The 26,069-nt window shown below is 41.7% G+C and overlaps 1 protein-coding gene across 1 annotated transcript in view; it reads left to right on the top strand.

Annotated features, from left to right (window-relative positions):
* Positions 1-2,580: 2,580 nt before the first annotated feature.
* The window catches only part of LOC130116877 (glucocorticoid receptor-like), a 159,427-nt gene continuing 135,938 nt past the window's right edge, over positions 2,581-26,069 (top strand). Inside the window, exon 1 of the mRNA XM_056284965.1 lies at positions 2,581-3,797. Coding sequence (XP_056140940.1) covers positions 2,581-3,797 — 1,217 coding nt within the window. The remainder of the gene's footprint in view (positions 3,798-26,069) is intronic.

Raw genomic sequence — 26,069 nt, forward strand, 5'->3', positions numbered from 1 at the left:
ATTGCGACTTGAAGCAAACTAAATTGAAGGTCTTTTGATTGTCGCCGGGAGCCAGCAATCTTTGGAAGCAGAAGAAGAAAAAAAACGTTATCGCGAAGTGTCAACAGGGCAGCAGGGACTATCGCCCGGGTCGCTGGCTAGCTTTAGCTACTTTAGCCTGCCTTTGCTAGCAAGCTAAGTGGGTCTTGCTGCCTGGAGTGGTTTCGGGGCTTCGGCACTTTTCTTAACTGTTTTGTAACGTTAACCAGCGTGGCGCTTCAGCTGATCCAGACTTCACTTTTCTTTCCTCCGAAGTGGAGCAGCGTGAGCAAACGCAGGGTTGGACTCACGCTTGGCTAAAATGTAGCGGCGCAACCCCGAGAGAATTACTGCAGCAAAGGACTACAAATTGCGCTTTTTGACAGATTCCCCGAGAAGTTTTTTTTTTTTTTTTTTTAGCGGAGAAAGGGGCGTTCACCGTGAAGTGTCAAACCAGCCGCCCTGCCCTGCCCTGCCTGAGTTTGCGATTGTGTGCACCCAGCCAGCAAGGCTACATTATGTAACTTAAATGTGCTCAAGGGTATCGTAGCGCAAAACGCAAGTAATGCGCCCATTTCCGTCTTTTTATGTCGTATTTTTGCAATTGCAAGAGAGCTCGGTCACTTTTTCCCCCCTTTCCATGCGCGACTTGCATTTAAAGTTGTCGACGGATCAGGAGAAAAAAACAAAAACAAAAACGGAAGGTTGATTGCCTTATCATCCCGCTGGACGTTAATGACTTTTTTCCCTTTTCCTTTTGAAGAATGCCTTACCGTTACACCGGGGAAGAAGAGGTAGCAGCAAGCTGGTCTTTTCAGCACGTATAACCAGAGACTGCTTTTCGGAATCACAAAACCGACCGGAGACCTGCACGTATCGCGATTTCATCAAACTTTAGAGGGACGGGAGATGAACTAACGAGGCTGCTGGTGCAACCTTTTTTTTTGAACTACAGGTACATTCTGCTTGGCGATTTAACGATTTCTCAATTGCTCTCTGTGTTGATAAGCTGTGAGCTAACTGATAGGTGTTCACATAGACTAGGCCAGCGATCGCCCTCAGCCCTTTGCGCCGTGGCTGCATGTGTAATGACAGCAACGTGTTGTGTGATGGTACATTTCATCAACGGGTGACCAGAACCAGCTATTCTATTTTCATAACAGTTAAAGACAATATTGCCAAAACTTTGATAGAACAGACGATTATGGCTGCTGTATGACCAGTGCAGTGTCCGTTTACAGCCAACAGGTTGCACTAATGCTGCGCTCCCCCATTTCCGATCAGGACGGTACAGTATACTGAACGGTAGTGAATGACAGAAGATCTGCGAGAATGTAGTCTTGGTTGTGCCCACCCACTCTGGGTGGAAACAGCCAGTGTACGCAGGGGTCTTGTATGGAGTAATATCTGCGAGGAATGTAATCAGAGCTTGAACAAAACTTAATGTGGGCTGCATGCATTCGTCACTGACAGGAAACTATGCTTCTATAATGACCAGCTCGACTATGCGCCTTTTCAAGGTAACCCTTTCATACGTTACAGATTGCAATTGATGGCAGCCAGTTACGATCAGTTTTCAATAGCGCTGCTTTAAAAAAAAACTTTTTTAGAAGCAACATGCCAGGGTCGTTTTTGTTTAACCCACGTTGGCGAGACGGATAAACGTCAGGGGAGGTAGTGAACAGCCCGGGATAGTAAATGTAATGGTGTACAACGCGGAGGAATGGGAAAGCCAGCCTGTCAAACTCTGCACCACTTCGGTGTGGTGTTGACAACAACACGCATAGGAGTTCAGTCCAGGAACTTATGTCAGAATCGTCGTTATCTTGCCTTTGTTGACCAATCAATCACCGGAGATACGTCGAATATAAATCGCCCGTTTTCTTTTTTTTTCCCTTGAGCAAAAATGCCAGTGCGATATAGCGCGTGTGTAAGAGCGCCAGTTACCAACGGGGCTTATCTGGATTTCACGCTAGAGCTTGGAAATGCCTGCAGCAACTTTTAAGTCGTCGGTGTTAAACTTTTTGGCTCTGATCCAGTTTGCAGTGTTGAGAACCAAGATTTCTTTGCATTTTATAGTAGGATAGGCGAATTTAAATACACGTGTCGGTAAGTCAAGTTGTAAATGTCTTCTTTCCATCCATTCAAGGCGCTGAGGTGCATTTGACTTCTTATCCCCTGCCATGTTGTTTTAAGTGTGGGCGTGAAAAGAAGAGATGGCTTATTTGAGCTGTGATGTGGAAAAAACAAAACAAAAAAGCTCACAGCTCTGTTATAACTTTGCATTGCCCGTCACTGACAATGAATGTAAAGCCCACGTAAACACCTTTTTGACTTTAGATGTTTTTATATGGATCCCAGTGGGAGAGACCATCTCAGGTAGACTGACAACTTCCCCTTGGGGACCAGACTAGAATGTATCTGATGTGTGGCTCTGAATCTGTTGAATATAGCAAATAATTGCATGTAAAATCATCAGTTTTACAACATCAACTGCCCCTATTCTTTTGTAACCCACTCTCCCTCTCATTTTCTCCCTTCTGCCTGTGTAAGGATCAAAACATGGATCAAGGCAGACAGAAGCATAAAGGTAATCAAGACGACAGTCTGACATTCAGTGAGATGGGTGAACGAGGGGGAGGGAGAGGAGCAGGCGAGACAGGGGAGACAGCTGTTCCACTGCTCCCCTCTGCAATGCACCTGCTTGGCCCTCAGGCCCTGCCCAAAGAAGCTCCCAATGGACAGAGTGGTATCAAAACCCAAAGTGAACTCAGGGCCCAGATAGAGCCCCCCCACCAACATGTGGTGGGTGAGGGATCAAATGGGAAGGAGGGTAAAACCATCAGGATGCATAGACAACCACAGCAACAGCAGGATATTGGTTTGTTTAACATTGAAGAAAACTTGTCCTTCTTGGAGCAGAGCATCGCCAATCTGGACCAGACACCCACTTCTGTCATCAACACATCAGACAACTCCGTCCTCGGTAACTTGCCTCTACCGGACCTCTTCCCCCAGCACATCAAACAGGAAGTAGAATTCTCCCTGGATAAGGAACTGGGCACCTACAGCAGGCACATGGTGCAAAGTCCACACGAACTGGACGGAGGCAGTGGTCCCCTAATTGATGATAGTGAAATTTGGCGTGATCTGGACCTTCCTGGTTCGCTGCCGGACATCTCTGATTTTGACATTGATACGGAGGTGGCACAACTGGATAATGCTCTGCGCAAGAGCGGTGGAGTTGGACCCATCGGCAACATGTCTAAGGACACCAAGGTTTTCAGCAGCAATGGAGGAAATGGTAGCAGCCTGAATGGCACAGCTCAGCCGCTACACCAGCACCAGAATCACCAGCAGCACCAGCCTCCGCCCTTTCTCGCCAGTGTCATGATAAAGGAAGAGAAGGATGTGGGTGAATCTTTCGTCCACATCCAAACTTCTGGCGTTGTCAAACAAGAAAAGCCGGACAGTGCAGGCTTCTGCCAGTCGCCCTGTCTACGGAACAGCCTGAGCTCCCTTCATGGAGGAGGGCCTGTATCCTCTTCCTCCACTATGGGTGTAGACGGGAGACCTGGCTACCTGTACAGAGCCATCCCACCCTTGGCAGTAGGCCAACCAGACCAGAAGCCTTTTGGCATATATCCAAACCTGTCCTCTGCAGGAAACGGCTGGCCCAGGGGGAACGGGTACAGAGAATCATCAGGAGGACAGAGGGGCACCGATGGGCTCTCCGCTACCTCCTCGTCCTTGGCAGCTTTTCCTGTCAGCTTCGCCAGGTAGGTGTTATGGAACTGAGCCTCTCTGCTCTAATTGTTCTCTTTTTCGTTTTCTGGCAAAGACTGGGTTAAATCAGCTTACATTTCATGTGTTTGTGGTGGGCCTTAAATGTATTTGTATATGTATGCAGTGTATTTGTATATGTTGGCTTTCTTTTTGTTTTAGTTCTGGGTTAATGACAATCGGGCAGAGCCGAAATGAGTGAAACGAATGTTGCATTAAATAAAGGCAGCATTCAGGCTTTGCATTTCAGTTTCTCAATTCTTTTTTTTTCTTCTTTGGGCTTGGTCATTTAGTGTATTTTCAGGTGCCTGGAGCAGATTGCAGCTTCCCCCTAATAATCATCCTCACCAGCCAGACTCAGTAGTTGTCCACATTGCACCTATTCGCCCACAGTACATTCAACTTCATATATTTAGCTACAGTTATCTTTAATTTATGGCATTTTAGTTTACTAAAAGAAAGTTGTGCAAAGTTCATATTGACCTGGCAAGAGCGATCACAAATATTACCTCAGAATAAGCATGTTCTAATGAAGAAATGGCTTACAGATGAAAAAAAAAAGTACGAGGAAAATATACATGGCGGTGGTTGGGAATGGTGAAAGTTTGGGGGGTAATTGAGAAGCATGCAAGTGTTGCTTAAAGAGAGTTTTGAGGCTATGACAGAACACAGGCATGACTCCTCGCTCCTGAGCCTTTGGGAAGTTTGTTCCTCCTGTAGGGAACCAGACGACAAAGTAGTTGGACTGTCTCTGGATAAAATCTCTGTAAACAAAAAGTGATTAAAAATGCAGGCACTTAATGGCACTGTACAGCTTCTCATGCTTGTTATGAAGTAATTACATTGCTAATGTATGAAGTGGCAGATTGATTGATTTTGTTTCTGTGTTTGATGTTGACTGATTTAGTTTAACTGATGATGATTTGATGAGATTGAAAACTAAAACTTGCTCATAGCAAGAGTTAAGTGTTGTAAATAAGTGTAAGATTGACCTGTGTAAAGTCAAAGCCAGACAGAAAGAGAAGGAGAGAGCCTAGTGAGAGCAATAGATGGATATGTGCAGTACTTCTGGGGTCTTAAGGGGAAAAAAAAGAAAAGAGATGGCGTTAATAAAACAAGCAGGCCAAACCAAACCAGAACAGCAATTGTACCAGGCCTAACACTTTTCTGTCTCCCTTTATCACCTTTATGCCATAGCATGGTGTTTACAAGTGTGCATCAGACTGCACAGACAGTTGACCAATAAGTAATCCATCCCCAGCAATGCAACCAGCCCTTCCAGACCACTTCGTTAACTGTAAGACCAGAGAAATATTGATCAACATTAAATGTTACTGCATAAATGATGCGACTGTCAGGAGTCTGTATCTATATAAGGCCCACTTTTTGTAGATAATGTTGCATGCATATTGTTGAGAAAAGCCTAGGCCTTAGCAGAATTTGTATTGATAAATCACAAAAGAGCTCAACATCAGCTACATCTTAAGGGATTTGTACTTTCACTTTCAATTGGTGATTTGACTCCAAGGGTAAAGTGGTGAGAGCGAGAGATGTCTGACAGACATATCTGCCAGAAACCAAGATATGTAGTTTATCTTTTGAAAAAAAGAAAAAGGGCTCTAGTGAGACATTGACTGGTAACGATGTCCTTTACAGTAAGATTTGTCACTAATGAAATGTTGCATGTGTCCCGTCACTCTGTGTGAACTTAGGTCGAATAAGGTTTTGTGGGTGGTGCAAGGAGGATCACCAGATGAGGTTTGAGGCAAGCAATTCTGAGAAGAATAACGCCTATTAATGCCAAGTATCAACTTTATCGTTCATCTAACTCAGGCATCGGTGTTGCTTTGCTTGTTCTGAGTCAAAGATGATCCCTGGTCTCAGCCACCAAGTCTCATCCTGTCTGAATTGCATCAGAAAGTTCATCATATAATTCAGTGGCAACCAAACTCATGACATACGTGGTTTTGCTACAGTCACTAAGAACAAACGGGTGAAAAAAACCTCAAAATTCTCACAACCTGTTGTCTTTCGAGAAAGTTTCTAGAAACACTCCATCATCGTTGCTATTTATTTCTAAATCTTGTACCACCTCATCCACCTTGCTCAATCGGCACCCTTAGCATGCCTCTCCTGGAAGAGGGATGCCTCCTCTGATGATTTCCTGAGGTTTCTCCCTTTTTTATGGTGTGATTTAGACCTATGCAAACTTGACTTGACAAAATAGACAAGTCATATAGAAACAATGTATGGGACATTTTTTAAAAAATTTAAATATTCATTTTCCACTGTCCTCTACGAAGGGTTTGTTTAAGAAATTGGTAAGGCACACATAAAAACCACTGACGTAAGTGATGTAACCATATTCACCACGAGGAATGCTTGGATAAGCAATAATGTTCTTATACGTCATTTAGTAACAAATATGTGCATTACTAAAAGTTTTCCTCAAAATGACTTAGGAAGATTAACACAAGAAAAAAAATCATCACCAGCTCCACAGTCAACCATGAAAGCTTGCCCAGAAACCAGTCATATCTTGCATAAAGCACTGCAAGCCATACTTAATGAGAATTGTTGGCATAGTTTAAAGACATCTTGGTCCAATCAGATTGTTTTACTTGACTCCTCGGTTGTATAACAGGTAATAGACTAATGTTGTTGCATCACGCCTCAGGGTGTGAGAAGGCTCAGTCACAAAAGTGTTCCTGGAAAGGCCTTGGTTGGATTGGATCTGGCTGAATTGAGCGCTTACTTTACAGGTGTCTAAATAAAATGTAAAATGATTTCGTTGTCCTGGAAAGGTACGACACTCTCTGTACTCTGTAGGATGTAGGTCATATAGCTTATCCTTTATTTAGTCTGCATCACAGTTTCTTGCTTGCAATGCTGGCTTGGCAGCAAGTGTAAGACTTTATGAGGTTGACTGAGTGTTTCGAAAAGGGCCACATTATTTCATTAAATTTAGTAAGTTCAGTTCACTCTCTCAGGGAGGTCACAAATTGATTTTATTTCAGAGGAACTGCAGAGAAGAGTTTAATGGTTTTTGATTTCTGATTCCCTTGGACCTGTGGCAGAAAACAGAGAAAAAATACTATTCCAATATGATTACATACACACCACTTTACATTTTATTTGCATTTGCATTCAACAGCACAACTCATCATTTCAAAGGTATAGCGAAAGGGCTTGCCTTTATAGATAAACAGTAGGCTACTACATATCAGTATTACAATTAATGCTGTATAGACATTCTCCTGTCTATACAGCATTAAATCTTACCCAACGATAGTAGATTTAATGATTTTTACAGTTTAGATGCTGTATCATGCTGGAATTTTATTAATTTTCGGAAAGACTAATGCATGTTCCTTTATGTTGAAATGTTTTCTGATGGTAAAAAGCTAGCACATATGCACGCACACACACACACGTGTATATATATATATATATATATATATATATATATATGTGTGTGTGTGTGTGTGTATAGGGAAGGTAGGCTGCAAGGACAGTGGGCCACGTGTACAGACCACTGCAGCCATCATGTCTGCCTCCCTCTCCTGTGTCCGTCTGTTTGCTTGTCTATCCGTCAATCATTTTACTCCCCTCCCCCTTCAGTACAAATGGGCTTCACACATCTGTCCATCCTTCGGCACATGTTACAAGCACTAAGCTGTCATGGGGCATGGGAGGGGCACGCACGCACGCACACACACACACACACACACACATGCACACACGTGCACATGCACCCATGCTGAGATTAGAAGAGATCAAAGCAGGTAAGTCAGATAGCCAGGCTCTCATATATGTTTTTGTACAACTGCATAGACACACACACACACACACACACACACACACACACACACACACACACACACACACACACACACACACACACACACACACACACACACACACACACCTTAACACATTTGGAATAGAATTGAGCAATTACTTTGTGTCCTTTATCCTCTTAGAGAATGAGAGCTGAAGACTTAATGATGAGTTACAGTAAGATATTGTTGTGTAATTTTGACCTGTACCTGGCTGGGGTTTGCTCTCAATGCTTCAGCGTCAGAAACATACAACCCATTTGTATAAGTCTCCTTTGCTCGTTTTCAAGGCGTCTGGAATAGGCAGTTATTTACATAACCTCTTAGGCCTGTCTATTGTTAGAAATCTATTCAAATATTTGAAGTACTCTTTGTGCACTGGGTATTTTGTCAGGCTTCAAAAGAGCTATTGTTTCTTCATGTAAAGTGCTGTGTATTTAGAGGGGCCCTAGACCAACATTGATGTTAGCATATTAGTACTAGCCTAGTATTTACAACAACTCACACAGGGTGCATTTTTTTTCAGCTACACTTGCACCCATACAGCAAGCAGTTCTATAGCAAGCGATTGTGTAAACATGTTTTAATTTAATGAAATTTAATGAAAAATGTTCTGGCACAGGATACAAATCCTTTACACCAGACTCGACAAATTAAAACAAACAACCATACAAAAAAGAACCACAATGTAGTTATTAAAATCACAATAATGTCACAAATAATCACAAATCACATAAATACAATAGTCTCTCAAATACATTAGTCTCACAAATAATCATAGTCACACAATACTCACAATGATCACAACTCAGCTTTATAATCATACAAAAAGTCCTTTGTTGACCAAAATTTATCTAATCTATTTTTAAAAGAATTAACTGAAGGAGCCTGCACCACATCCTCTGGAAGTTCGTTCCATGCTCTTTTACAGCACAAATTGTAAAGAAGTTTTTTTCTCTTTTCAGAGTGACACTTTAACGGGAATAGTTTTAAGGAGTTCCCTCTTAATTCATACCTATTATTCCACAAATAGACAACAGGCTCAGCTGTGAAATCATATATTTTATGTAAAGCTTATAGACTTCAATCATGTCTCCTCTATATCTCCTGTATACTAGAGTTCCTCTAATTATCGCCAGCATAGTTGACTTTTTAAATTTTTTTTAGAAATGTGCATGTGAAATTCAATTGAACTATCGACCACGACACCGATGTCCTTTTTTTGTTCCACTTGCTGAACCATTAAATCTCCAACTTTGTAGTTAAACCAGTTGGTACTTGTTTTCCCAATGTGTAAATGTTTGCATTTGTCTGGATTCAATTTCAGTAGCCACCTATCACACCAGTTACTCATGCTATGGAGGTCTGCTTGGAGATGGGCTGTATCAGTGTCCTTATTAATTATTCTAAATATTTTTGTATCGTCCGCAAAAAAGGTATGAATCAGATTTTACCACTCTTTGTAAATCATTTATATAGACAACAAAGAGTACAGGGTCCAACACAGAACCTTGTGGAACTCCAGAGGTCTGGTTTCCATTTTGAAGTGGCCCCATTTACCACCACCTGCTGTTTCCTATGATGTAAAAAATCCTGCATCCAGCCTGTAACTCTGTCGTCTATGCCATAGGATTTTAATTTTGACAGCAGTCTTTTATGAGGAACTTTATCAAAAGCTTTTTGAAAGTCCATATACGTATATGCAATCAACTGACTCCCCTCTATCCAAAAATGCTGACCACTTATCAAGAATGGTGAGAAGCTGAAGTGTAGTCCATCTTCCAGATATAAATCCATAATGATTGTTACTAAAAAGCTATTGTATTTGTGTTTGGCAGATGAATTCCCTTTTCATTTTGCTTAACCTTGTGTCCAGATGAACTGATTCAACTTTGTTGGGAATGCAGCATAAAATGCAGCAGCAGATTTTCTCAGTGGAGCCAATCAGTACTCTGAATTTTGATATTCATTGAGATACGTATGTCATTTCAAAGATGTGATACTTGCTTATGTAAAGCAATGAAGTAATACAAAAACATTAAAAAAAATCCTTAACAAGTTATACACCTATTTGACAGCAATCTTGTAGAGAACACCTCTTCATCTAGGCTGTCAGTGAATGAGGAGTTTCTGTTCAGAGCTCTTTTATTGTCTCAAAATGTATGCACAGCATTTGGAAATGATTCACAGGGAACTGACAGAGCAGTTATGCTCTCATAGTTATGACAACCATGAACTTTGGAAAACTGATGAAAAGATGAAACCGTTTATACTTGGCATGACTCAACAGATGTTTTACATGCAGACAGCCATTTTACCCCTACATGTGTTGGCAGGCAGAGAGAATATGTCTGATTGAGTTTGCCAAATGGTGCTAAGTCTAAGAGGTTATCCAGTTTGCTATCAGGGCTTCCAGAAGATCATTGCTACTTTGGTCTGTGTGTTTTTACCAGGACAGTCTTAATCTTACTCAAGCAAAATGAAAAGAGAATTTGATAATCATCAGGTTTTAGTACTCTGTCATTTTGCTCCTGAGACAAAGGGTTATGAGTCAGTTATCGCCTAATTTTTCCGGGTCAGCAATTGAAAAAAGTTGAAACGCTCTGTCCTTAGTGGTAGGAGTCCATGGCGGTCGTTTAATGACGGGTTAGTGAATTGATGACGAGATAAACCTATTACAAGCCTAACTGGGCCAGACTCTTGGACGTTAACTAATTGACCTGGATTTGTAATGTCATATTGGATTAACCTCAATCTATATTGCTTATTTGAATTCCTGCAGCCTGATTGGTTTATCTTTAATTTTTGATGCATGTGGAAGTATTTTGTGCGTAGTATTTCAAGTAGTTTTGCACTTCATCTTGTTCCTTTTCCCAATCACCCTTTTCTATCCTTCTTTCTTTCCTCCTCAACAGTAAAAGGGGGTGGCATGACTCAGGAGGTAGAGCGGGTTGTCTAGTAATCGGAAGGTCGCTGGTTCAAACCTCAGCTCCTCCAGAGAGTGTGCCGAAGTGTCATTGAGCAAGACACTGAACCCCTAACTGCTCCTGATGAGCAGGTTGGCACCTTGCATGGCAGCCTCCATCAGCAGTGTATGCACATGTGTGAATGGGTGAATGTGAGGCATACACTGTAAAGAGCTTTGAGAAGTTGGTAGATTAGAAAAGCACTCTATAAATGCGATGCAGTCCATTTACTCAGGAAGTTTTAGACAATTGGGTCTTCACCCTGGGTTGGTCATAGCTTGTTTTAAATAATATTAGATAAAATGAACTTTTTAATCCCCTTGCATAGAGACATTGTTTGAATAGCATTGTGTCAAATGAGAAGTAAACTATCATGGTGTGTCCGATTGATGACTGGATTGCGTAATTCCTTTTTATTTTCCTAAACTGAGTAAGAAGCAAAACACCACGAGGCCAAAAAAGAGCATAAAGACTTTTTCCTTGAAAAAATTAACATTGTATGATGCTGAGAATTTTTTTGTCTGACTTTCAACGCACACTTTTGCTTGTCTGCATGCGGTGTTGTTAAGGCTTCTTGGGGAAAAAGAAAACGCTGATTTATAATCAGTGACCTGGCTCTCTTTAGCCTCTCCATTATTTCTGAAAGGTCAAATTGATTCTCACACTCTCTCAAAGAGGCTTTTTACATATGCGTCCTGAGGACACTCCTTGGCTCCAGTGTTGACATCGACCGGCTTGGCCTACATGTTTGCGCCACAAGACTTTAGTTCATTTAACTCGTCTCGTGTGGTTTCTTCCGTTCCTATGGTTCTTTTTTGTTTGCTTCCACCCTTTTTTTAGGCTCCTGTACAGGGTGTTTGAAGTAGTCTTTGGCTGGGGTTAAGTCAGCACAGTAAGAAAGGAGGCCCAGGTCTCTTAATGGCTGTTTCTTTTTTAAGGCTGTGGGATGGCTTGAGGTTTGTTTACACTGGTGTTGGGTGTTGCAAACATATTCTAGGCCTATGTAATGGAGCTAACAACATGACTCTCTTTATGTTCAGGTCAAGGGAGACCTTGGTGTTTTAGACTCCAAGGCAAAACTGGAAAAATCACATCACTGAAATCTCTCCTTTATAATTTAAACACTTAAAATGACCTTATGTGTTGCAAAAGGCTTTTTTGATAAAGAGGTGGATGGTATGTTGTATATCAGGAATTTCTGTGCAGAGTTGTAATGGCAGTCATGTTGGGACACTGAGCTCATTTACTTCTCTCACTTTCACTCCAATAAATTCTCTGTTCGCTTAACAGCTTTTGTCAGGTAAGACTGGTGGAAATTCCTGCTTCTGCCACCCAGTGCCAATAGTCTCTGACAATAAAATCACACGGAGCAGGAGAATACTACAGTATACCACGCCATGTTTGTTTGTGCTCACTTCTATCTCTTGTGTCTACGATTATGCTGATGTGGGAGATAGTTCCCTGCTCTGTTTGTATGTTCAGTCAGCCTTTTTGAATGTGGGTCCTCATTCTGTCTCTCTTGGAGCAGCTATATGTCTGTATCTGCATGTCCCACATTTGACACAGATGCCATCGGCTTTAAAACCTTATCCCAGAGTCAGTAAGGAAGGAAGGAGATGCCCTTAATCCTTGGAAGGAATGCGCTCATCTACCTGTCAATCATCCTACTCCCCTAACGCTATAGCCCTTCAGCTGTGTTGCAGCATTTGATTAGACAACAGCAAAGGCTGGTTCAGAGCTAGCCATTGAGCTAGCCATTGCCAGCTCAGCTCAAGCCACAGGTGACAGCAGGCATGCCTTGTTATCTGTGTCCTGCTGAAGTGCCCTTGAGCAAAACACTAAGGGCTAGATCCACTAACATTTTGTGCCAACGCAAATCCTCTTCTGGCAGTAAAAATGTACTGTCGAGATTTACTATGAAGATATAATGAGCAATTCCTGCGAATGAGGGGAAGCAGTGGGTGGGTCAGTCTTTTTTCTCACCTCAGCCAAATTGCATATGCATTTATAGGAGTCACCCTTTTCAAAGCACAAAATGATGGGCGGACAGTCGGTAAACCCCGAATGCAATTTATCAAGGCTGTCAGTAATTACAACCATTCGTAAGTCCTTATTGCACTAATATGAAGAGTGCAGAATACATTTCCCAAATCACTGTGATGTTCCCAATGCAATCAAACAGGAGTTTGATGATGTTATAGCAGAGTTCCCAAATGTAGTAGGAGGAACTGAGGGGATGCTTGTAAAACATGTTTATATAGCGCTGGTTACATTTAGATTAACAACACCTGTGTTAATTATCCTTCCCAGTTTTAGTAGATCCTGCATTAAGTCGGCCACCTTCATTGGTGCTAATTGTCGGTAAACTTGTACTAATTTGTGCTTTTCTTATAGATCTGTCTCTAAATAAATACCAGTTCCAGAGATGCTTTTCTTTTGGCTTGCCTTGTACTTTGAATTCCTTGTGGAGTGGGGGCTAGTAAAAAGGGGAATTTCTCTTGTGGATATCACATTTTACTACAAAAATTATTAAGTCAAAATCAAAAATGCTTTTATTGTACTAAATTAATTTTCTGGGTTATTTTTTAGACTCATAAGACTAAGACCGTATAAAGTGTAATTGCTTTGTATAAAAGTAATCAGGTGTACTTTGTGCAACCTATAATTCATTACATCATTGCAGCTAACAAGTTGTATTTCTTCATTTGGAAGTGAGAATCTCATGCCTTAAAATTCCAAATGGACTCTCCTATTACTCAAGAAATACATGACTTGTGTAAAGTCATAAAATGAGTGGTCTTATCAGCTAAAGCACAAGGTCGCAGGGGTAGGAACAGGTACCAAAGATCAGGAAATTGTGCAGTTACTCCCGTACTTCTGTAAGATTAAAAATTGTCACCCAAGTTTTGATTTAAGGGGCTCTTTAGTGAGCCCCCTGCCTCATTGGATGGCAAGTATTGCTCTGCTGGAGATGGGGAAAATTTTTTTTAAAGGCAAAGCCCATTCAGGCATATTTATTGGAGGCAAAACAATAAGGTTTTTTTTCTTACTAACTTATTTGTTTCTATTCTTCAGAGACGGTGTGAAATGAAAATGTTCTTTCATTGCTTAATGTAACAGTGCATCTTGCAAGAATATCCTTTTTTGTAAGGGCATGGCAGTAGGTGGTTTAGCACACTCCTGAACCAAGCTGGGCCCTGTGATGGTCTGGCAGCCTGTCCAGGGTGTCTCCCCGCCTGCTGCCCAATGACTGCTGGGATAGGCTCCAGGATCCCCGTGACCCTGAGAGCAGGATAAGTCCTTTGGATAATGGATGGATGGATGAACCAAGCTGAATAAAATCAAGCAGGGCAGAGCAGAAAAGCACTATCATCACTGAGCATTTGTCGCTCAGGGATATTTTACAAAAGACCTGCATACACTGGAATTTTAGCCCATCTTGTGTCACGTTTTTGAGTTAAAGACAAATTTCCTGTGTTCTAGCCAAATTCCTAGGGCCTGCGTGTTGTGTTTCTGTCTTGCCTTGTCTCCTTAAATGTGCCAGGGTCTACATCCATCGGTGGGATAAGGCTTCAGTAAAGTTGTGGCAGTATCAGAAATTATTGGCTGAATCATCTAGGGTGGGTCCACTTAGAAGCCAATCCCAGTGCCTGACCAATGGGAACATTACTTGAAATGACCTGGTGCTTCATGTGGGATGCGTATGAAAACAGTGGCAGAGACAGTCAGCATCACAGCAACAGCTTGTTGCCGGTCTTGAGAGGGTCATGCCACTTCAGTACAGTCGGCTAATGAAACCATGGAAATTCGCAAGCCAGTCGTGGAGTATGTCATAATTTATGTACACTTGCACAGTCTAACCAGGCTAATCTCAAAATTTTGATTTCATCACATAAGTGTGACATGCAATAAACATAAAAGACAGCTTCTGTTGTACAATATGAGAAAGCCTTAAAGGATGTAATGTTACTCTGAGATTGGCTCGCCAGCTTCTTCTTTTTATCTTATTATATGTTCCTGAATGCTGCATATTTTGCTTTACTCACAACCACAAAAACCCCATAGACACCCTCCCATATATCTGTGTGCAATTGCTTTCAGACAGCTTGTCTTTTATACACTTCATTGTGTCATAGGCTGTCACTTGACAACCCAGAGGACCTTGTTCTGTGGACTGGTCATTGATTTACCCAGCCAAGGTTACTGTATGTATGCAGGGGAAGATTCACCTTACTGTAGCTGGTGATAAAAACCTGTAGCTCATATATTCTGTATTAGCAGGTTAATGCTAGAGGGCTCAAAGTGTGACTAAATCCTAACTCAATCAAATTATACTCCTGAGCCTATCACCAGATGAAACCTGTCAAAATCTGACATAATATAAACATTGGCGAAGATAACCAAACCACTTTAGATTAAAAAAAATAAGATATAAAAATGCACCGACCGCTTTTGGTTGGCCACAACCCTTTTAGTATTTACTAGGTGGAAACAAGGTGAAAGTGTGTATTGCATTACCCAAAATGGTGATCTCAATATGCAAATGTGCTCAGGCTAAAAAAAATTGGGAGAAGTAGTTGCCCACAAATGCACTCATTTGAGGGACAAACACGATATGAGGAAAGCTGCTCGTCAGTTCAAAGAGTTTTATTTACAAATGAGATCCTGAAGAGGTACCTTTCTCTCGCGATAAAATATATTGCAACATTTCAAGCTGTTATCATAGTCAATACCTGTTGCGGTTTGTACTTGTTAGCCGTGTAACGCAGGCCGGGCAAAGACCATTGTCCAATTGGCAATAGATTAACAGTTATGCACAACAAGGTATTCCTGCAAAAGAGGACATGGATTGGGATGAACATGTAAATAACTGTTCTCCATCACTTCTGATGATTTATACTCAGGTGTTGGATCATTTTTTTCTCTAACCCTCAAACCTCCCTCAAATTGTCCCTTGCTCACATCAACTCATTACCTCAGCATAGTAAATTTCTCCCTGAACACTGACGACCTTTTTTTTCTTCCATATATTTTATGTTGGACTTTTGCGGCTGTAAAGGACACTTAAAAGCCAATGACAATAAAAATATGAAGTGTCAGTAAGGCTGCACTATTATGCAGACAGGATGATCGCTTTTATTTTGGTAAATAGTGCGGTCACTATTGTTAATTGGATTTATTAGTTTCAGTTTTAGGAAAAAAGCAACTTTTAAACATTTTCGGTTTCTACATGTCTATATTCTGTTTCACTTAACTCGTTACCACTGTTATAAAAAAAAAATGCCCAGTGTCGGGCTTGTCTCTTTCTTTCGTTACTGAGGACTCGTCTGTTTTGGTCACTCGGGTGCACTTTACACTCAAAGGCTGGGACTGATCAGGTGTGATTGAAGTGACTGTTTAACATGTGGTGACTTTCAGATGTGTTAAAAATATCTTAACAGGGGTGCCCTGGTGGCTCACCTGGTAGAGTGTGTACTACATATAAGGCTGAGTCCTTACCACAGCGGCTTGGGTCCAAATCCGGCCTGGGCCCTTTGCTGCATGTCATCCTCTCTCTCCCCCCTGCCTTTCCTGTTTCTCTCTCTACTTGTCGTTATTGGCATTTCTCGTGTCCGAGGATCCATTCCAAGAGATTAAGGTGTGTACTTGAAACGAAGATGGCTTGACAGTCCAAGGTGAGAATAGAAGAGACTGGAACAGCGTGGACAGGGGATAGTAGGGGGTGGACCCATTCCTGTGGCTCTCTGTTCATGGTGGATTTTTCAGCAACGGCTCTTTTCATCCGCATGCGTTCAGTTGTCAGTTTCGGCCTTGATGGAACCAGCCAGGGAGGCATTTCTCCAGTGTTTTCGATTTTCCGCTACTTTTTCCCAGTTCTTAGGGTCGATGTTGAAGGTGATCAGCATTCCCTTGATACATTCCTTGTAGCGTTTTTTGGGAGCTCCTCTTTTTCTTTGACCTTCAGTCAGTTCAGAGTGTAAAAATTGTTTCGGGAGTCTGTTGTTTGGCATCCTCTGGATGTGGCCAAGCCACCACAGCTGGTGATGTTCAGTTGTTGTCTCGATGGAAAGGAGATCGGCTCTTTTGAGAACTTGATTGTTGGTGACCCGTTCTTGCCAGGAAATTCCCAGAATACTGTGTTGTCATATGCTTTTGTTAGGAACTGCGTTACCCAGAATCCTAGATGTTATGTTGCAGGCTAGTGACGTGCTGAGGTCAGAGGTCGGGACGTACGAACAGGGAATCTGGCTTGTGGGATAAGTAAACGCTTCGGCGTGAATTTGGTAAAGGTCTCGGTCCATTCATTTACAACAACAAACAAAACATGGTACCAGGAGTAAAACTATAGTGAGGTGTAAATTGTGACAAGCGACATAGATTCCTTAAAACCACCGAAGAGTTTGAAACTTACCGAGAATGTCAACAGCAAAAGACACAAATCTGCAACGTGTCATTGAGAACATAAAAAATGGATGGCTTTCAGGTTCCTGTCCACTGTTCTACAACATCAGAGGTGAATTGAGTGTTGTTGATGGACTGTTGCTGAAGCAAAACAGAATCATCATCCCACAAGAATTGAGACAGGACATACTACAAAGACTACATGAAGGTCATCTCGGTGTCGAGATGACCAAAAGGAGGGCGAGAGAGACAGGCTTCTGGCCTGGAATTAATAAAGACATTGAGGGACTGATAAGCAGGTGTGAGACATGTCAGAAACACAGAAACAAGCAAACCAAAGAGCCTATGATAGTAGTAGATGTGCCAACAGCACCATGGCACAAAGTAGGAATGGACTTGTTTCATCTCAAAGGTAAAGACTTTCTAGTAGTCATTGACTATTTTTCAAACTTTCCTGAAATGGCATTGCTTTCAAATACATCGTCAACCTGTGTCATAATGTACACAAAATCAATTTTTGCCAAACACAGTGGTGAGTGACAACAAAGTTTCATAGGCTTGAACAAAGGAGTTGGTGATCGACTGAAGACCTTCAGGAGTCATGGCAGGAGCAGCATTATCATCTGCATATTGAAGCTCAATGACGACATTAGTGGATGTCTTGTTCTTAGATATCAAGTGCTGGAGATTGAACAGGCTGCCATCGAAGCAGTAACGGATGTTGACTTTACTGTTGAGTGACTGATCTGTCTTCTGCAAGAGAGCAGCAAGGTTTATGGACTATAACATAGGCGCTAGAACACAGCCTTGCTTTACTCCACAATCCATGGGGAAAGGGTTCCACGGAAACAGACAGCCTTTCATGTCATCATGGGGGCACGAATCATCTGGATGAAGTGGTCAGGGCATCCAGATTTGGATAGCAAATCCCATAAAATGGCTCTTGGAAGAGAATCCAATGCTTTGTCAATGTCAAAAAAGATGAAAAACATTGTCTTCTGTTCTCTTGCCTTCTCCATGAGCTGTCATGCCGCAAAGATCATATCAGCGGTCCCTCTGTGGGATCAAAAGCTGCTTTGGGATTCGGGGAGAACTTCTTCGGCCAGGGGGGTGAGACGATTCAGAAGGATCCGCGACAGGATTTTCCCAGTTGTTGAGAGGAGGAAAATTCCTCTGTAATTGCCGCACACTCCTCAGTCCCCTTTTTTGAAAATGGTAATGATGTCTGCATCTCTGAAATCAGCTGGGGCGGTCCAGGTTTCCCAGATCTGCAGGATGATTTCATACAGTCACTTCCGAAGAGGTAGTCCTACATACTTGTGCAGTTCTGCAGGGATTCCATTGGGGCCAGCCGCTTTGTTGTTGTGCATCTGAGCGATCACTGTTTAAAGCTCCTTGGTGGAAGGTGGTGCAGACATCCACGGTTTTTGTGGCTGAGTAGGTAGGCCATCAAGGCAGTCAGGAGACACTCATGATGGTTTGCAGAGTAGCTGGTGGAAGTGCTGTTTCCATCATTGACTGATGGCTACATCGTCCCTCAGAATTGTTACGTTGTTCTTTGCTTTCATTGGTGTTGGTGTGGTCTTGATGGGCCCATAGATGGCACGGGTAGCAGAGAAGAAGTCATGGAGGTGGTTCTGGGCTTTACTTTGCCACCAAGTATCCTTCATGGAGTGGAGTTGAGCTTGGGTGTTTGACTTCAGTTTCTTTTAGTGCTCTTCTTTCGTCTTGGAGGTCCTATCTTTCTCCCAGGAGAGACGAGCTTGATTCTTCGTGCTGATCAGGTTGAGCATTTCCTGGTTTTTCTTATCAAACCAGTCCTGGTGACGTCTTTTCAGAATACCAATTTTGGTTTCAGCTACAGCGAGGAGGGTCATTTTAGGTTTATCCAGTTTGATATGGGGTTGTTTTCGATGAGGGCAACATGCTTCAGGACTTCATGACCTTATTCCGGAAGCTTCTTCTTACGCGCAGATCTTCAAGCTTTCGGACGTCTATTTTCTTTAGTGGGATGGTAATAGCAGGTCATCTAGGCTTGGGTTTGAGTTGCAGATGGAGCTTGGAGATGACCAGCCTATGATCAGTCCAACAATCGTCAGCATGCAGGAGTGCCTTGGTGACATGGACGTTGGATTGGTCCTTCATGTCTTGTACTGTGGTTTTATTTCTTGCCTTGTTTTATGTTTTTTCCTAGGTCTGTGTTTTATTACTTTTAACTTATTTTATCTGTATTGTTGTTGAGTTTTATTGTTTCTCTTGTTTTTAATAGAAAGTACTTTGAGCTGCATTTTATGTATGAAAGGTGCTATACAAATAACGTTTATTATTATTCTTCATGCGTACAATCACAGAGTCAATGAGATGCCAGTGGTGGGATCGCGGATGCATCCAGGTAGTTTTCTGGCTCATTTTGAGTTCGAAGATAGTATTTGTGATGGTGAGGCCATGTTCCGCACAGAAGCCAAGGAGAAGGCTTCTGTTTGAGTTGCATTTCCTGACTCCATACTTCCCAGTGATGTTGCTCCATGTTGTACTGTCTCTGCCAATGCGAGCGTTGAGGTCACCCATAAGGATAAGCTTGTCAGCTGCTGGAACAGTGGAAATAGTTCTTGATAGGGTGTTGTAGAAATCTATTGTCGCCTCATCGTCAGCATCAAGAGTCAGAGCATAAGCGCTGATGAAAGTCAGGAAATATCAATTTTGAAGTGGTAATCTGATGGAGATGATGCGTTCGTTAATGCAGACAAGTGTTAGATTCAGGTCACGGACAAGTTTGGATCTGATCGCAAAGCCGACTTCATGAATTCAGCAGTCCGTTTCTGGTAATCCTTTCCATATGAACGTACATCCAAGACCTTTTTCTTCAAGTTGACGTTCATGTGCAAGTCTTGTCTCTTGGAGAGCTGCAAGATCGATGTTGAAGCATAGAGTTATTGTGCAATAAGGGCAGTTCATCATTCTGGTCTATCAGATTCATTCTGATCAAGAAGAGTCCTAATGTTCCCTGTTCCAAAAGTCAGTAGTGTAAAAACGTCCTTATTTCACCCGCAAGAAATTGATTTCCCACTGGATGCGGTATTCCAGTCAGGGGACAGCTGTTTTTAGCCCATATTTTCAAGGGCCTTCCCCTGATTGGCGGGAGTAGCGCTGTCCCTAAAAAGGGCTGCTCCGTCGCAAGGTTGCTGCCAAATCCACACAAAGTTTCCCGGGTTCATGTAGAGACGACCATCACATCCTTGCCGCCAGTTGTGTGCCTTTGGAGCTAGAAGCTTCCAGGATGATCAGTCCCTGCTCCCGTCGCTCCGCAGCATCGCCAATGGACTTTGGGGGGGGGGGGTAAAGCACGGTCCTCGAAAAACTCTCGGAGCCATTCGCCAAAGACTTGATTAAAATGGTGATCAGGTCGTAACGCTGGTCCACACTGCTTGGCCTGGGACGATCTAGTTCCATGGCAACACAAGAGTGAAGACGATGGGATCCGCCACAAGTTGTATCCAAGTTATGGTCGGATTGGGAGTCCGGACTGCCCACTAGTTAGGCACTTACGAACCAGGGATGTATAGGATTTTTATAACTGTCAGTTCACGGTCCTGTTAGGCTTTAGCCAGCTGAGTGCTGCCCAGTTTACGCCAACTCCACAAGTGAAGTCCGGTCAATACCGCGAGGAGGGGCCTATCCGGGGTTTGTCATGCATGCAGGAATCGGTAGCCTGTACCTTTCAGTCTACATCACAAGACGCTTCAGCAACCCAACCCTACTATCACTATCCAATAAAGGCAGAAAATGCAAAAAAAAAAAAATATATATATATATATATATATAGCGTTTTTTTGTTTTTTTTTAGGAAATCGTCAGTGGTGTTGATAAAAGTGCTCAACTAATGATGAGCGGAATATAAATATTTATATATCTAAACTTAGCAAAAAAAGTAAGGAAATTTGTGTTTGGTACGTTATTTCTTTGTTGTAACAATGCTTCTTGGCAGTAAATCTTATATCAGGCACCTGATTGTCAGCACCTGGGGTACCAGAAGCTCAAATCAAGAGTCAATAGCAACAGCAAAATAAGCTGTTTGGCATTGGCAGAGAAGATTTGGCAAATTTTTCATGGGCGCAACCCACATACTCAGCTCTGCTGCTCATCCCACAAATTCATGTTTCTTACAAATGTGGCACCATTTAAAAGGGAAATAAACAGGCTTTCCCACGGTATAAGATTTATTGCCAAGAAGCATTGTTACAACAAAGAAATAATCTACCAAACACAAATTTCCTTACTTTTTGTGCCAAGTATATCTATATCTATCTATCTATCTATCTATCTATCTATCTATCTATCTATCTATCTATCTATCTATCTATCTATCTATCTATCTATCTATCTATCTATCTTATATATATATATATATATATATTGGTCTTAAATTTTCAATATTGCAGAAATACCATTTGCTGGAAGCATAAAATTGCTCTCTCTGATGATTTATGATTAATTGTAGAACTCTGTAATTGATGAATGCAGTCAAAGTTCACAGATGACACACCACTGTTATTTCTTTCGATATTAAGACATACATTTCAGATGATTTGGTTTTCGAAGTACATATATGATGTTTTGAAATTGCACCATTCAACCATACGTCCTGCTTTTTGTAGTGATGTGCTCACACTGCATTTCCTGGCATTACTGACCCATAAGCAACTCAGGGTCGTGGGGATGCTGGAGCCTATGACTTCTGGGATAGGCTCCAGTATCCCGTGACCCTGAGAGGAGGATTAGTGGTTTGGATAAAGGATGGATGGATGGAAGCAACTGAGTGATTGTACTTTTTGCCGTAGGTGACTGATTAAACATGGTAGGTGTCTATAATAGTGTTTATCAGTCACTAGTGTGTATGCAGCAGCATGGATGAGACGGTGTACTGCTGGCAGCTGCAGCACTGTGGTCTTGTGATGCAGCACTCGGTCTTCATCAGTTTGTTCATGGTGCTACATGCTGGACTATCAGATTATGTTTGTATGTAATCCCCTCCCCCCCTATTTTTCTCTCTCTCAATTCATTATTCTCTCCTCCACTCCACCCGGCTGTAGAATAATTCACTTACTGCTAGTGCTGGGCAATAAATCAATATCATCGTTTTAACATCTTTCAACAGTATTGTATTGAGATGAAATTTGGATATTGTCATATAGTAATACAGTTTTGCTTTCGAAGTGCATGCCAACAAAAATGTATTACCTAAATTTGTTCACAAAATATGGTCTGACATATTTGATGGAATTTAATGTGAAAACTAATTTTGGTTTGGCATCATAATTTACATTACCATATAGTTCAATGTGACGAACCTCCATTGTATTGTTTAAATTATGGCATATGTAAGCAAGGTATAATGATATGTCTCGACATCGTGTAAAATTCCCTACGATCATCGTGATCATAATTTTTTGCATATTATCTGGCACAACTTTCAGCTCTTGCACCTTTCAAAATAACAGTGGTTGCTGTTCAAAATGATGTGTGATAGGGAATAAAACCACAGACTCAGCATAAAAGCCTTTGTATTCCAGAACAATTCCAGTATTGAAGGACATTCATTGCTTAAATTTATTCAAATTGCAAGTTTCCTTAAACTGCAACCTGGTATCCTTTGCTGCTTTTTTTTTTTTTAAATCTGGGTCAAATGACCCACCTTTTCCCAGCTGACATGCCATCACTTCTTAAAAATAGAACTAACTCTGTGACAGGAGTCTCTATTTACAGCATGGTTCTTGCTAAGGCAACACTCCTATTTTTAAAGTGGCGATAGGACCGTGAGGACGGTGTCAATGTGAAGTTGTGGTCCTTATAAACAATATGAGAAACAGATCTGTATGGTGTCTACACAGAACAAGAAACAATTTCCAACCCTGTTTATAGTTTATTATTTTATCATCAAATTTGTCGTTTACTGTTTATTTATCGCTTGTTTCACCTGACTTCAGTACATCACTTGAAATAACTGCTAATTATTAACGCATATCCCTGACCTAGTTTAAATCGGGGCTTTTTATTTATTTATTTATTTTTTATCAGCTTGTTTCTTTTTTTTGTGCTACACTCTTCTGGTTGAAGTGAGTTGTGATTGGTTCGGTGGCAAATATGCGTGTGCCTCACCCCCTGGTTCCCATCCCTCGCTGAGGATGCATTTTATCAGCATTTACTGACTGGTCTGTTTGAAACCTAGAATGATTAACAAGAGAGCTGCAACACCTTCTGCATGTGCATCTCTCACAATGCACGCCTCACCTCCTCTTCTCCCCATGTCTCGCTCTCTCTCTCTCTCTCACTCTCACTCTCGCTCGCTCTCTGTCGCTGCCCCCCCCCCCCCCCCGCTCCTGTCGGTTCTGTCGCAACTGGCTTCCTCAAAAGTGCCTCCTCACATATAAGTCATTCTTTCTCTTTGAATGCCTTCTCTCTGTCAGTCTGTCTGCCTGCCACTCAGTCTTTCTGTTACTCTTTATCGCTCTGTGTCGCTGTTATTCTAGCTATCTGTATGTCAGTCCATCCCTATCTTTGTCTCTATCTTTCTGTCTGTCGTTGTCTCTCTATCGATCTGTTGTGTCCAGCTGTGGCTCTTCACCACTTGCAGACTGCTTTACCATGAGCATGCCTTAATGAAATATATGTATTTGTTCATAAATGTAAATAATCGGCTTTTTTACTTGTCATGTTTTGCTTTGAGAATGGGTTCGAAGATATAGCCTCCTCTCTTCGTCACCCCTCCTCTTTTCCCGTCTGTGATTCTCCGATCTGATCCTCTCAAGCAGTTGATCCATAAAGAGCAAATCTGAAATGGGATCATCTTATTTAGGACGTTTGGGAGGAAGAAAATTTGACAAACATTTATTTTGGTTGTTTTTTAACTGATGTGCTGCGGACATTAACACACCATCCACTGCCCTCCTGGCTAGGCTAACTGGGCACTTACTGTGATGCACTTGAGAATGAGCTCTTCTGTAATAATGGAAAGGAAGCTGCTGTGCAGTAGTGCATGTGATATGTAGTGCAATGATTTCATAATGCAATCAAGGAAAGTCACATCAACACCTTTTCTTCTGAGTGGAAACAAAATTAAGCATTTTGCGGTTTTGAAATTGCTATAATCAAGATTTTTTTTTCTTCTAAATATTGGCTTTACTTGAACAGCTCTCTGATGTCCTTAGCCAGTGTAGTTTTCTCTTTAGTTTTCAGTTTTTGTCACAGGTAGACGGAACTCAGTATTTTTTACTCAGAAAAAATTGATATCGAAGCTCGTGTAGCCTAATGCCGTGCTTCCAACCAGGAGGCGGTAAAGAGAGGCAGGGATGTGTTCATAAATGACCCTGACTATTTTTGCAAACACGCTCAACAGGTTCTGTAGTTTCTTACTCTAAATCAACATCTTGACATTTATTGTAACGGCAAATCAGCAGCTTCAGATCCCTGCTCACCTTGTTTTGACATTGTTTGTGTTTTTTTTTTTATTAATTTATTTTTATATAAAGAAGATGAGGCATTGCTCTATGTTATTTTGACACACAACCCATAAAAGGTACTTTCAGCCAAGTCAGACTTTATTTAAAGTGCATTGTCACATTAAGAGGAGAACTAGTTATAGGACAAAATAAATCAAACCAAAACATAAAACCAGAGCGAGACTGCAAACATGTTCAGGGGTCATTGGGCCAGACAAATGAGGTTAAGGTAATCAGTAGGAAACTGAAAAAGATGGATTTTAAGTCTCGACTTTAAGTCTCTAGTGCGTTCTCTCTATTTGAGGTGGGAAGTGCTTTCCAGAGGTAGACGACACAATGGACGAATGCTCTTTACCCAGTTGACTTTTTGTTAAATTTAGAGACTGACAAATAGCCTGTGTCTTGTGAGCGAAGGATGCAGGTCAGAGAGTACAGTTTAATGATAGGAGAAATATAAACTGGCGCCGCACCATTTAGGGCCTCATAGGTAAAGAGAAGTACTTGAAAGTCTGCTCTTGCTTGTATTGGCAGCCAATGAATGGAGACTAATACGGGTGTAATAGGATCAAATTTAGCAGAACTGGTCAGGATTATGGCAGTAGTGTTCTGAGCCAGTTGAGGACTTTAAGCAGACGATTGAAGCAGACCGGAAAAAAAAACACATTGCTACATATATTCTAATCTAGAGGAATCAAATACATGTATTAAAGATTTGTCATCCATTGTTGAAAGAAAGAACTTTTGCACTGTTGTGTGAGTGGAAAAAACCTGTCCTACTGATGAGTCAGATTCCAACAGTGAATTTACAGTAAAACGTATTCATTCTTTCTGTATTTGCATGCGTCTCATCTCTGATCGAGAAAATTGCGGTGATGGTGAGATAACGGCTGGCTTTTGAATGAGTTGGAGTTGAAATTGAATAATGTCTCTCCCCTCCTTCACTGATTCAGTATACAAATCCTAATTCAGACCTCTGCCTTCAATGAATGTCTCTTCTTCTCAGACTCAGAATCTATCACGGCATCGGGATAGAGGCTGTTCTTGCTGCTCTCTATTCCTCTCCCTTCCCCTTTCTCTCTCCCTCTCTTCCTGAGTGGGATATTTGGTCCTGGATTGCTGCCCAGTGCTGTCATGTGTTATGAAATGTTGGCACAGAGCAAGCAGTCAGCAGGCCCTCTAAGTTCCAGTTGAAACATGAATACTACTGGTAACCTTGACTCCTTGTGACCAGTCACCCCTAAAGCCCTCACACCCCTGGGGCTGCAGTGGGCACCTAAAATGCTGGCTTATGCTGTCTTTATCATCTAGAGGGCTTTGATTTTATTTTGTAATTTACTTAATTGGAGATACATCAGACATTACTGGTTACCCCAAAGGATGTTGCATCATACGACAGCTCAGGCTCATCCTCTATAAGCCTCTGGGCATAGGCTTTTTATGTCTGAGTAAAAACAAGGCTTCTTTTCTGTATTAAGACCACAGTCTCCTTAAGGATGATGGCCCCTATTTAGAAAAAAACATGTTTGGCAAGTATTTGTACAGTTGTCAACAGTTGGCAGTTTGGT

Source organism: Lampris incognitus, chromosome 8 (assembly GCF_029633865.1).
Source record: "Lampris incognitus isolate fLamInc1 chromosome 8, fLamInc1.hap2, whole genome shotgun sequence".
NCBI classification, from domain to species: Eukaryota; Metazoa; Chordata; class Actinopteri; order Lampriformes; family Lampridae; genus Lampris; species Lampris incognitus.